We start from the raw sequence: 14,461 nt of genomic DNA on the forward strand, positions 1-14,461 counted from the left end.
GGCATCAAAAAGGTTAGTGAACGTTCACTAATACAAAATCATATAACAAGCTAGCAAGAAATACTTCTCAACAGGCATTACTTACTGAGATTCTATGTGGTCAATCAACTGGTTTTAAATAGCAGCTCAGTCTTGCTCATTTCACACTTTATTCTCTTAAACAGGTAAGTACATCTTGGATAGGGTAAAGAGTAAAGACCTCCTCCGGTCACAAATGACCATGGGATTGCACCAAGAAAGTTCTCCTCCAAGGCACGAGTCCAGGCAAGGTCATTTGTGGAAAACTAGCAGTTGCCTACGCATACCAGTCTCCCCTCTCTATGCCATTGATATTATCCAAGGGAAAGGCAAAAACTGATACAACTTAGCACCAGTGACATTGCAACTCATTTCTTCAACTGAGTGAACTGGAACAGCATGAATTAAAGTGTCTTGATCAAGAATACAACACAGCCTGGTCTGGGAAGTGAACTCACAACCTCATGATTGTAAACCTGACACTCTAACCCCTGAGTCATATGCCTTCATACATCTTGGATAGTGTAATTCTAAATACACTAATTGAATAAAGGAAAAACAAACAGGATATGGCTGGAATGCATTTGATTGCTCAATCAGGGCTGATGGCAATAGCAGTTTATTCATGTCCAATGATCATGAGAAAGAGTGACACATCCTCAGCTGGTTAGTATTAAACTGAGAGTCAGTCATTGCAATCCACAGTGGCTCAGTGGGCTATGATGGTTGTGGTGACCAGCAAGCTGTAGATTTTACATTGCAGTAGCCATCTCCTAGGTGGCCTTATGGGGTTGGAGAGCTCCATGTTCCTTGGAGTTGCCAGAAGAGTGTGAAAGAGGTTACCATATCGTTTGAGGGCCTCCACTCCTTGATTTACTGTCAAGGTCAACTCTCTTAGCCTTTTCTTTTCCCAAGGCTCTTACAAGACAGTGAGGGTTTGTGTTTGGAAATTCTTCCATAACCTGCTAATCAACCCATAGCTGGGACCCTGACAAGTGCTATTACTCTGAGTCAGATCAGACATGGGAGGAATAGTGACTAAGAGGTGGTTCTACTCTTCTCAAAAGCCTGTAATTGCTGAACCACGACCCCACTACAGGATGCAGTTTTAAGTCATACCTGAAACATCAATCAGGGCTAAACAACGACAACTATATGCTTAGACAGTCTTCAACTTTCTTCTGATCCCCTGCTCATCATCACATTTATGAATAAAACAAAATCATTATCACAAACTTCAAAGAAAATAAAGTCCAGTCAAACCACTGCTAACAGCAGTGTTTAGAATTCAATAACATTACAACTATCAACATAAATACTACAGGATATACAGTCAACAGAATAAATGTAGAAGCTTCCCAAAACTTATCTTCGAGGTAACATCATCATCTTCATTCTTATTCAACATTCACTCTTCCATGCTTACATGGTGCAGGTAGAATTTGTTGAGGAAGATTTTCTGCAGCAGGATGCCTTTCCTGTCACCAATCTTCAAAATTATCTGAGCAAGGTAATATCTTTTCATAACCAGACATGTTTTCACATGACTAAATATGAACAACATCACTTGTATGATGGTGGTGCTTGTTTACAGCCACCACATGATGTCAAGACAAGGGTAAACACACACATACACCCACACACATTTGGCAGGCTTCTTTCAGTTTCCCTCTATGAAGTTTATTCATAAAGCTTTGGTTAGTCTGGGGCTGTGGCAGAAGTCACTTGCCCAAGATGCCACACAGCAGGACTGAACCTGAGACCACATGGTTGAAGAAGCAAGCATAACCACACAGCCAAAAAAAATATAAACCTCATTATTCAATTAAAACAGCTGACCTGACAAAAGCCCGAGCCAAAATCACAAACAGCAGAAATAAACTCTGCATCAAACAACTGATCAAATAAAGAAAGAATATAAGCCAAAGTAAAGCCAGAAAACTGGAAAATGTTTCCTTCCAGGGTTAACAACACAAACAGTAAAACGTGATACAGAGTCATTATTAGTATCCTGGTATGTAATAAAATTTATGTGTATACAAGTATGGAATGCTTCTTGCTGTAATATTGTATTCCAGAGAAATATCTCAAAGAGACTTACATGCTAAAAAAACATTGGGAATTTCAACCTGATTTGGTCTCTTTAGTGACAAATACCCTGGCTTTTTGAGGTTAAATGAAAATAATTGTTCCAATATACAAATCAGTTAACAAAACATTTACTGATCTGTGTGAAACCTAGGCAGGCTAGAATTAAATTGATATTTGCATTTGAAATAGCATTAGACTGAGATGTTATACACATTAGTATTTTAATCTAAGACTGTTTCAAGTATGTATGTTAATTTAATTATAAGCATCAGCAACATTAATGGTGATACCATATTGCATTGTATAACAACAATTTCAAGTAATATAATCCATATTCAGAGAGTAAGCAAATTCGCTCAAATACTTTTGCAAAATACACATCTTTCACCTAGACTTTGACCATGACATCTTTCTACTATCACATATGAGAGAAGTAATGAAGAAATTTAAATTTAAAATCCTCAGATTTACATTCATCATCGTCATTGTTGTTAAGACGGTGAGTTAGTGGAACTGTTACTGCACTGGACAAAATTCTTAGTGGCATTTCTACTTGCTCTTTATGTCCTGAGTTCAAATGCCACTGAAGCTGACTTTGCTTTTCATCCTTTTGGGGGCTAATAAAATAAGTATCAGCTGAGCACTGGTTTTGATATAATTGAGTTTCCTCTCCCCTCAAAATTTGAAAGAATTATTATTAAGACAGTGAGCCAACAGAATCATCAGTATGTTGGACAAGATGCTTTGTGTCATTTCCAGCTCTTTGCATTCTGCGTTGAAATTCCATCAAGATTGACTTTGTCTTTTATCCCTTTGGAGTCAATAAAAATAAGTACCATTTGAGCACTGGGTTTGATGTAATCAACTAACCCTACCTTTTAAAATTGTTGGCCTTGTGCCAAAATTAAAAAGAGTTATCATATTAAGGCGGCAAAACTCAACACAGAAAATGCTTAGTGGTATTTCATTGGGCTTTATGTTCTGAGTTCAAATTCTGCTGAGGTTGACTTTGCCTTTCATCCTTTTGGGGGTCGATGAAATAAGTACCAGTTGCGCACCAGGGTCAATGTAATTGACCAACCTCTTTTCTAAGATTTCAGGCCTTGTACCTATAGCAGAAAGGATTATTATTATTATTAAGGTGGCAAGCTGGCAGAATTTTTACTGTGCTGGAAAAAAGGCATAGCGACATTTCATCTATCTACATTCTGAGTACAAATGCTGCAGAGGTTGACTTTGCCTTTCATCCTTTCAAGGTTGATGGAATAAATATTAGTTGAGTACTCTCCAACATTTTAGGTCTTGTGCTTACAGTAGAAATTATTATTATTATTGTTCAGTAGTTTTATTTTTATAACGTGCTTTCACTTCACTACTGAGCGCAGCTCTGTGCGCCTTGGGTATGTGCTGTGGTTTGCCGTGGTGCTCTTATGGTTACTGTATTGAAAGTGTTTTGCGTAGGATGTGTGCTGTGCCCAGTAGTGCTTATTATTATTATTATTATTATTATTATTATTATTAATGTTCTTCAGTTTTAGTATGTCTTTCCAATATTATCTTACAAATCATTTGACTTTTATAATCTTTATAATGGATGTATTCTTTATTAGTTTGTCAATGAACTATGGCCAAGCTGGATACCAGCTTAGGAAAGATGAAAATCAGTTGATCTGGATGGAGTCAAGGAATGCAAGCAAATAACAAGCTATTTTATTCATTCTACCCATTCTTCCAGACTCTACAATCTAATATATATTGACACATATGAATATTATATCTAGAAATATTAACTACATTATATTATTATTCATTTCTAGTATGCTATTGTGTTTAAAACGCCACCATATCATAATATACATATCAGTAAACCTATACAAGTTAACATCCGACTGGAGAAGCCATCTAACAATGAAACAAGCGAAGCAATGATCTTCACATATTACCCAAAATGCCCAGGTAAAGATTTATATTCTGATTAATGCAATGTGTATTTCATTTCTTTCTTTTCAGTTCAATCATAATTTCTTATTACTCTTAATATAAACAGATTTTAACTCTTTGAACCCACCACTGTGCTTTAGCAAGTGCAATTTTGTTTGACGATCCTCTTGGAAGATGGAAAAGCAGGCAACCACATGATTTTAAGTTTATGCTGCACTAATTTGCAGAAACATCATTATTCAGTAAACATAAAACCATATGGCTGCTTCTTCCAGTGATATGATCAAATAAAATCACACCTGTTAAAACATACTTCCCAGTTCAAAGGGTTAATTTCTTGCTATAGTTGGTGAGTACTTAGTACTAAAAGGTAAGCTTGTAGTGAGCCGACTCTACAAGTTGGTTTCTAATCTTGGTTGCAGTCACGTCACTTCATTTGATCCACTAATACTCTTGACAACATCTGGAACATCTCATCATTATTTTGAGTAGAATATCCTGGGCTACTCTGGAGTGGTTCTCTACTTTTTACTTCTACTTCATTCAAGGATTTGAACTCATCACTGAAAACTAACAAAACATTGTTCCTTCATCATCATCATAATGTCCACTTTTCTATGCTTGTATGTGTCAGACAGTTTATTGTGGCAAATTTTTTTTACAGCTGGATGCTCTTCATGTTGCCAACACTCAACTGTTTCCAAACAAGGTAATATATTTCCCCATGGCTTGACATGATTTTCATGGAAGACTGTAAACAACAACATTGTCTGTATGATAGTGAAGCTTCTTTGCAATTATCCAACTATCAGGCAAAAATGGGTAACTGGTGCTACAAGTCTTGCAGCAATTTCAATGGGTGATAAGTAAGAATAATATTAACTAGATGGACCTGTGAAAAATCCATGGAAAACAAGGAATGTAAGTGTCTGTAAATTGTGTGCTGGTGCCATGAGAAATGTTTTGATATTCTGACAGTTACAGAATATAGCAAGGAGTGTAAAACTGATAACTATTAGGTCTTTGAGTATGAAATTTGTAGAAAGGTATATGATAAACTTTGACAGCTGCTCATTTTGTGCCATTATTATATTTTGACAATCTTCATTTTTCGTTAGAAAGCTGACACATCTATTTTTTTATTCTAACTCATTTATAAATCCTTTTTTGCTATTTTGTTTAGAGATGGATGAGTCAGAAATTTGTACAGTTTTGAAATATGAGTTCTTTCTTGGAAATACAGCATCACAGACAGCTCGGAATATTAATGGAGTATTTCATTCCAATGTTATTACACAGAAGACAGTATCGAATTGGTTTGCAAAATTTTGTTCTGGTAACTTTGACTTCACAAATGAACAACGTGATTGACCAGAAACAAAGGTGGATAATGAACTGAAAGCCACCGTTGAGTCAGATCCATCTCAAAGTGCCCGTGAATTATCGTTGTTTTTTGGTGTTAGCATGCAAACAATATTGACTCACCAGTAAAGTGAAAAAGTTGAATAAGTGGGTTCCACATGAATTCAGTGAAAATCAGAAACAGCAATGTTTGGAAGCCTGCATTATGCTACTTTCTCGTCACAGTTTTTAATCAAATTGTAACATGTGGTGAGAAATGGATTCAATACAACAACTGTAAACGTTCAGCACAATGGTTGGACAAAGACAAGCCACCAAAAAGCAAAATTCATCAAAAGAAACTGATGATGTGTGTTTGGTGGTTTGGTACAGGTGTGATCCATTATGATTTCATTAAACCTGGCTCATCAATCATGGCTGAAGTATATTGCAGCCAACTGGACCAATTGATGCAGAAATTTACAAAAAAACCCAGCCTAGATTAGTCAACATATCTACTCCTATTTTATTGCAAGACAATGCCAGACCACACATTGCAAAAATGACATTGGTGAAACTACAGGAGTTGGAGTTGCAAGTTCTCCATCATCTACCATACTTACTTGATCTTGCCTCCACTGGCTACCACTTCTTCCAGAAGTTGGATAACCTTTTGATAGGAAAAAAAATTTAATTTCGGCGATGCAGTAAAACAGGCCTTCCAAAATTTTATTGACTCTAGATTGCCAGGCTTTTACTGTTCTGGGCTGGACAAGCTGCTGCTGAAATGGCAAAAGTGTATTGACAACATGGGTGCATACTTTGATTAATGAAACTATTCCTTGTATTTATAAAACATTAGCAAATTTTTTTTTCTTTTCTACGAATTTCATACTTGATGACTTAATATGTAATCCAAACAAAATATCTCAGTTGTGCAAATGTAAACAGAATTACTATTTGGCCTTAAAATACATCGTACATTTTCAAAGAACCTTCTTGGTTTAGTGGTATGGAACGTTCTTCTGGTATTCTTTTATTCTTTTACGTTTCAGTCATTTGATGGTGGCCATGCTGGAGCACCACCTTTTGATCAAAGAAATTGACCCCTGGACTTATTCCCTCTAAGCCTGGTGCCTGTTCTATTAGCCTCTTCTGCCGAACAGCTAAGTTACAAGGACACAAACACACCAACATTGGTTGTCAAACAATGTTGGGGGAGGGGGGACACAAACACACACACACACACACACACACACACACACACACACACACACGACAGGCTTCTTTCAGTTTTCATCTACCAAATTCACTCACGAGGCTTTAATTGGCCCAAGGCTATAGAAGATACTCTTTAAAGAATAGAGTTGATTTTCGTGTAGCCACCTGTTGGCAACTTTTCTCCCCTACCCATTTTGTTGGGGGTATTAAGCAATTTTCTGGGCTCTGTTCACAGCTATACCCCATTCAGAATTTGCATTAGTTTTTGTTTGAAAAAAAATAAGCAAGGGAGTGGGGCTTGTTTGTAGTTTGTAGAGAAAATTTTAAATGTGCCTGAAAAAGAGCATGGTCTTTCCTGCCCCAACTAAAAGACATGAAGAACTATGAAAGAAGGTGAATAAATACTGGGAGTAGAGGAAAGAAGAGAGAACTAACACTCGATTGTTCTAGAACTCCCAAAATAAAAACGTAAACATCTGAAAGACTTTCCCCCTATTCATTACTAAATGTCTTTCCCTCTTCTTCATTGTTAAAAGTAAAGAAGCTAGAAAAAATTGATTGTATTTCAGTCTAACTGTCCTTGTAAATGACTGAGGCTTTCCTTTCTTTATCTCTATTGCTTCACTCCTTTTCTCTACGGTTAAGAGAGTGAAGGTGCATGGCTCAGTGGTTAGGGGTATTCGGCCCATGATTGTAAAGTCATGAGTATGATTCCCTGCGGCATGCTGTGTTTTTGAGCAAGCTACTTTACTTCACCTTGCTGCAGTTCACTCAGCTGGAAAAAATGAATTGTAGCTGTAATTCAAAGGGGCCAGTCTTGTCACATTCTGTGGGAGGCTGAATCTCTCTGAGAACTATGTTATGGTATGCATATCCATGGAGTACTCAGCCACTTAGCACATTAATTTTACGAGCAAACTGTTCCGTTGATCAGATTAACTGGAACCTTGCTGTCATAGCTAATGGAGTACCATTTTTCAAAAAGAGTGAAAGAAAAGGAAATGTTCCATGTTGTAAGGCAAAAATGTCATGTGTTTAGTATAAGCAGTGAAAGCCAAGATGAAATAATTGCTATTCCGTTGTGTATTTGCCCTTGACTCACACTCAGTTTGATAACAGCTTGTGCATTGGTGTTTATCTGGGGGCTTGGCTTCCAGATCTGTGAGACCCACAAATACCACTGTTATGACTGGATTAACACCCATAGTGACCCTAATGACTAAAGATTTTCTGTCCCTATATAGGATCTTTTTAAGTTTTCTTCTAATCACTTGCAGGTTTCATCTTGTTCTAGTCCACTCAGCTAGCCAAAATGAGTTGTAGCTCTAATTCAAAGGGGCCAGCCTTGTCATATTCTGTGTGAGGCTGAATCTCCCTGAGAACTACGCTAATAATATGCATGCCTGTGGAGTACTCAGCCGCTTGCGAGTTAATTTTATCCTCGTGTGGTAATGAAAAGTGAAAGTGACATCCAATATTTGTTGTGTCTATGTATCTATGTATCAACTTTTCTTTGGATTTATGTATCTACTGTCTCTCTCACTTTTTTCTCTTTCACTTCCTCTGCATCCCTCCTCTCTTCCACTTTTAATTTAACAATGTGTGTATGTATCTATGCATCAACTTTTCTTTCGATCTATGTATTTACTTTTCTTGCAATGTGATAAACATTTAAAAACACGAAAACAAATGCCGTCAAACTCACTATCTCTTTCAGTCTCTCTCTTTCTCTCTCACTCTCTCTCTTTCTCAATTACTTCCTCTCTGAAGCATTTAAAATCACAAAATGAATGCCGTCACCACTCGCTCTCTCTTTCTCTTTCGCTCTCTCTTTCTCTTTCGCTCTCTCTTTCTCCTTCGCTCTCTCTTTCTCTTTCGCTCTCTCTTTCTCTCTGTCCTCCTCTCTCGCTTTGCCACTCATTTCTTCCTTTGAAGTGTGACTCACACCACAGGTACGTACAAAAACAAACAAAACTAAGCATATTAATATCATTGATAGAGAATCCTAAGTTGAATTGAGCACTTTTGTCTACTGGCTAATTACTTATTGGATTAAGGTGTAGCATTGGCATATGTCAGGCTGATCATGATGTTGTGGGGTGGGATTTGTCCTAAAACTAGTTGGAGCTGTTTGTAGTTGTCATCCTTTATTGTTTTCTCTGAAACATCTGTAGGAGCATAGGCAACAATGATAGTCATCTTCCCAGTGGAGAAAACATTTTCAACAAAGAAATGTGTGTACATATGCATCAACTTGCAACCTCCCACCTCATAGCTATTTGTTTCAATCACTGGTATGGACATGTCCTTCATCTCATGTTAGATCATCCTACCAAGGTTTTATTCTTGTTTGACACAGCAGCAGCTGCAGGCTGGAAAAGGCCCCATGAGAGGCTTCTCACCAGATGGCTGGACATGATTAAGGAAGATCTCCAGTGGCTCAATGTCACCTTGGTGGATGCCACCAGTGATGGAGAGCCTGAGCACTGGTAGACTTGGTTAGCTCTATGCATGATGGGGCTGGGGTCATCCCAGGTTAGTGGTCTCTGGGACCACTAAGCTGGGATGATCCCAGCCCATCAAACAAGAGCATGAAGCAAGCAAGTAAATTTAAGGTGCAGGTGTGGCTAATGCACAGGCATATCTGTGTTGTTAAGAAGTTTGCTTTCCAACCATAGTTGGGTACAGTCCTTTTGTGCAGCACCTTGGCTAGGTATCTTCTACTGTAGCTCTGGGTCAACCAAAGCTTTGTAAATGGATTTGATAGTGGAAACTGAAAGAATTCCATTGTATGTTTGTGTATATTTATGTATATGTGCATCTGTTTTTGTGTACCTTTGTCTTGACAACATGTGATGGTTGTAAAGTGAGAATCATTATCATATAAGCGATATTCTTCATTTCCAGTCTTCTGCAGAAAGCACATCTGACCATGGGGGAAAATTACCTGGTTGGAAACAGGGGACAGCTGGTAACAGGAAGGGCATCCGGCTGTTGAAAACTTGCCTTAACAAATTCTATCTGACTCATGCAAGCTTGGAAAAGTGCAATTTTAAATGATGATGATGATTACATTGGACTAATTACTAAATTACTAACGATCTTTTTGTTGTAATTTCAGATGACAATGAACTCAACATTAAACGAAGCAAAACACTTGTGAAAATTAATGGCCAGCCAACATCAAGCAGTGATGATGACAATTCTGAAGAGACTCATTCTCATGAAAATTCTTTACCAGTATATTTTGTTAATGGTGGTCAGTTCTTATATTATTATACACTTCAGTTTCTTACACTTTCAGTTCACTTTGCAGTTTCGTACTCTAGCTCACTCTCACTCTCTCTCTTATGCTATACTCTATTGTCTGTTACATTATACTCCATTCTCTTTTACATTGCACTCCACTCTTTATTACACTTTACTTCATTCTCTGTTATACTATTCTCTACTTTTATACACTGTGTTATATTCTTTGATACAGTGTACTCTACTCTCCATTCACTGTTACACTATGGTTCAAACTCTGTTATGCAGAGTTTACATTATAACTGGCTCCATTACAATTATATATTTCTCTCCTTATTAAACCGTACTGTACTCTCTGTTACAGAGTGGTTTTCTCTTTGCTACAGGATAGTTTACTCACTGTTCTACTGTTATATGAAAATTCCCACTATTATAAAATAATTCGCTGTCTGATACACTTTAATTCAGATTCTGTTGCACTATATTTCACCCTTTATTACATAGTAGCTCTCACATTCTATGATGTAATTAACTCTCTGTTACATTACCACACTGTTACTCTAGTTCCTGTTACAATTTAGTTCACTCTCTGTTACACTGTTATAGGTTAGTTCATTTTCTGTTATATTCTAATTTACTCTCTGATACATTAAACTTTAGTTTCTGTTACACCTGTTTGTTATATTACAGTGTTATACATCAGTTTGTTATATTATAGTTCACTTGCAGTTTGTTATACTATTGTTCACTTTTAGTTAACTTGATTCTTAGTTAACTTAGCTCAGTCCAGTATTGTTCAACAAAGAGGATTTGTTTGTTTTATTAACTGAATTACTTGGCCCTGGAACTTGATGTGTACCCTTCATGTAAATCTTGGAGCAGAATCAGTGTAACACAGCATGTAACAAGTCTGTAGCTTTTGAATTACAGGTATTATCTATCTAATGGGTTTCTATACAGTTTCCATCTGTTTAAGGTATGGGTTAATCTAAGGCTATAGAAAATGACATTTGTCTAAGATGCTACACAATGTAGGATTGAACCTCAGAATTCATGATTGCAAGGTTAACTTCTTAACAGTTTGGCCATACTGCACCTTACAAGCTCACACAATATTAGAGTTTAATTTTCTATTTCGATGTCTGTTACATTATAGTTCACTTTCCCATATTCTATACTTCACTGTTACACTTCCTGGCACATTTTCAGTTGCACTGTAGTTAGCTTTCTGATACCCTTGTTTATTTCTGTTACACTAGTTCATTTTCAGTTAAACTGTAGTTCATTACCAGTTACACTTCAGTTTACTTCAGCTTACACTATAGTTCTCTGTCTGATACATTACCACTCACTCTTTGTTACACATAGTGTAGTCACAGTCTGTCTGATATTGTAGAAATCTTTTACTGTTACACTTACGTGAAGTCACTGTTAAAGGATAATTCATTCTGTTACAACATAATTTACTAATTAGTCTGATATAGACTAAGCAAAGGTGTGGCTCACTTCCTAACCATGAGATCTCGGGTTCAGTCCCACTCTGTGGTACTTTGAGTAAGTGTTATCTACTATAGTTCAAACTGACCAAAGCCTTGTGAGTAGATTTGGTAGATGGAAACTGAAAGAAGCCTGTTGTGTGTGTTTGTGTTTATCCTTGTTTTGACATCGTGTGACGGTTGTAAATGAGTGTCATCAGCATACAAGTGATGTTGTTTGTTTCCCATCTACCATCTTAAAAACAAATGAGGGTTGAGTACAGGAAAGGCATTTAGTCATAAAAAATCTGCCTCAGTGAATTCCATCTGATCCATGCAAGCATGGAAAAGTGAACATTAAAACGATGGTGGTGAGGAGCTTGCTTACCAACCACATGGTTCTGAGTTCAGTCCCACTGTGGCACCTTGGGCAAGTATCTTCTACGATAGCCTCAGGCTGACCAAAGCCTTGTGAGTGGATTTGGTAGATGGAAATGGAAAGAAGCTCATCATATATATATATATATATATATATATATATATATGCATATGTGTGTTTTTGTATTTGTGTTTGTTCCCCACCACTGCTTGACAACTGGTGTTGGTGTGTTTACGTTCCCATAACTTAGCAGTTCAGCAAAAGCAAAAAGGCTTTAAAAGAAAGTACTGAGGTTAATTAATTTGACTAAAAATTCTTCAAGGTGGTGCTCCAGCATGGCTGCAGTCTAATGACTGAAACAAATCAAAGATTCTTTCTCTTATATTGTGGTTTATCTTTGTTACATCATAGATCACTACCTGGTAAAGTTTAGTTTACTCAGGCGGTCACCTTCATACTCTTCTATTTGCAATTTCACTGTCCCACTCTGCGTCTTTTCATTCTCATCCACCCTTTCTTACATTCTCACTTACTCTTTGGTATTTTTTTACTTTCTTCTTTTCACAGTTCCAATCTTTGATTATTTATAAATATTCACCTTTTTACACAATGCACCATTACATGTTTAAATTTTTTTTTTTTGTTCTCTCTTTACACAAATCTTACAATCTAACATATCAGACTGTATACTTTTCTCTATTACAATGGTAGATTAATGTGAAAAGATTGCAGAAATTATAGTGGTACAAAAACACGAATTTAATTCATTTTAAACCACAGGTAGGATCTGATTCAGAATTTGCATTAATGTGTTGGTGATATATCCAAATGATCTTAGGAATGACAAACAATACAAACCAAAATATAAAATAATTAATTTATGCTGAAGGGAGCATAAGTGTAATTTCAATAAAGAACAAAATAAGAATTTTTAACACTAACGTAAAAGCGGTGTTATTGTGTGGGGCTGAGGCATGGCGAACAACAGTTAAGTCAAATAAGCAAATACAATCATTCATCAACAGGTGCTTGCGTAGTATACTTAAAATCAGATGGCCCGAAAACATAAGCAATATGGAGCTATGGCAAAGAACGAATCAAGTTTCGATTAGGGAGCAAATATTTGAGAAAAAGTGGAAGTGGATTGGTAGCACAATTAGAAAGGACACACCAAATGCAGCGAAAAGCGCTTTACAGTGGAATCCAGATGGATATAGAAAGAGGGGTAGGCCTAAGAACTCATGGCGTAGATCAACACAAAAGGAACTAGAGAAAGGGAGACATTCATGGCAGAGTATAAATATAGAAGCGAAAAATTATGCAACATAGAATTCAATTATAAGTGGCCTATACTCTTGAAGAAGAAACAATAGAGCTCTCAACCATTGTCTCCTTTGATTTGTTTGACTGAAAAACCTAATTCCATTGTTTTACTTCTATTGGCCATTATGCCTCATGATAAAGTGCTACAACTCAAAATGTTGAATACTAATTTGTTTTTTCTTACAGCATAAATTAATTTTTTTACTGTAGTAGTAGTAGTAATAGTAGTTGCAGTAGTGGTTTCAAATTTTGGCACAAGGCCAGCAATTTTAAGGGATGGGATAAGTTAATTACAATAACCCCAGTGCTCAACTGGTACTTATTTCTACTTATGTTATCAACGCTGAAAGGATGACCTTGGTGGAATTTGAAGTCAGTACATAAAGATGGACAAAGTGCCACTAGGCTCTTTGCCTAGTGTGCTAATAGTTCTGCCAGCTTGCTACCTTAATAATAATAATAATAATAATGAGCTTCTTGTGTACAGTGCTTTGGTGCACTACAACTTGGAAAAAGGTAAAAAAAAAGGGAACAGAAAGCAACAATAAGTCAACTAAAGAAAGAAAACAAGGATAGCCAAAAGTAAATATATAGTACATAGAATAAAGCACAATAAGACAGTAAAAAAGCCATAAAGAGGAAAGTGTGTATAGGCACATTAGGAGTACTGTTGGTGAATTTTTGAAGGATAGAGTATCCTGACAGCTAACAACTAATGTGTGTAAATCTATGCTTTGATAATTCAAGGTATGAAAAAAATCTCTTCAAAAGTCATGGGTATTATGCTGAGTTTTGATTTTATGAGCATGTCCATGAGTTGTAGAATGCTGAATTCAAAAAGATGGTCAAAGCTGTCGTTGGAAAGATGGTGCATGATCTTGTGGGCATCTATCAAATTAGATACTATACGTTAAAACTTAAGTGTGTTAAAGTCCAGTGAAGCAAGACATTGAAATTATGGTGACTGACTAACAGTATTTGTTTGGATGCACATCTGAAATCTTTTGGATATATTACTAATACACTGATGCAAATCCTGCCTCTAGATTAAACTGTATTAAACTCGTATAGATAAATACCAGCATTGTGCTTTATCAAACTAAAATCAATGTAATTTTTCAGATGCTGAACGGTCAGGTCAACAGACTAATTCGCAGAACAATTTAACCCTAAACTCTGTGAAAGATTCTGATGTGCAAACTCATCTGGAGAAACATAGAGAATGTGCTGAACCTATAAACGATGAGAGAGATGAGACAGATGCTGCTGGATTTGAATCTGATAGTGATTCAAACTATACAAATTGTAATATCTCACATTTAAAAAAAAAAGAATTATGGCTCTTTTCTTTTTTTTTCTTTTCATATTTATGATTGCAATTTTCCCAATCTTAAACTTTTAGATAGATAAAGTGATAGAGAGA

General features: G+C 36.4%; 1 protein-coding gene across 6 annotated transcripts in view; it reads left to right on the forward strand.

Moving 5' to 3' along the window:
• LOC106873263 (nuclear factor NF-kappa-B p105 subunit) overlaps window positions 1-14,461 on the forward strand; it is a 106,724-nt gene that overhangs the window by 71,391 nt on the left and 20,872 nt on the right. For 3 of the 6 annotated variants that reach the window (XM_014920555.3, XM_052969618.2, XM_089355092.1), the window contains 4 exons: window positions 3,927-4,065; window positions 4,715-4,759; window positions 9,734-9,871; window positions 14,161-14,343. In XM_014920555.3, the coding sequence (XP_014776041.1) occupies window positions 3,927-4,065; window positions 4,715-4,759; window positions 9,734-9,871; window positions 14,161-14,343 (505 nt within the window). The remainder of the gene's footprint in view (window positions 1-3,926; window positions 4,066-4,714; window positions 4,760-9,733; window positions 9,872-14,160; window positions 14,344-14,461) is intronic. The other 3 variants (XM_014920556.3, XM_089355091.1, XM_089355093.1) reach the window with 1 other exon arrangement.

This window comes from Octopus bimaculoides, chromosome 7 (assembly GCF_046866305.1).
Source record: "Octopus bimaculoides isolate indiv1 chromosome 7, ASM4686630v1, whole genome shotgun sequence".
Taxonomy (NCBI): domain Eukaryota; kingdom Metazoa; phylum Mollusca; class Cephalopoda; order Octopoda; family Octopodidae; genus Octopus; species Octopus bimaculoides.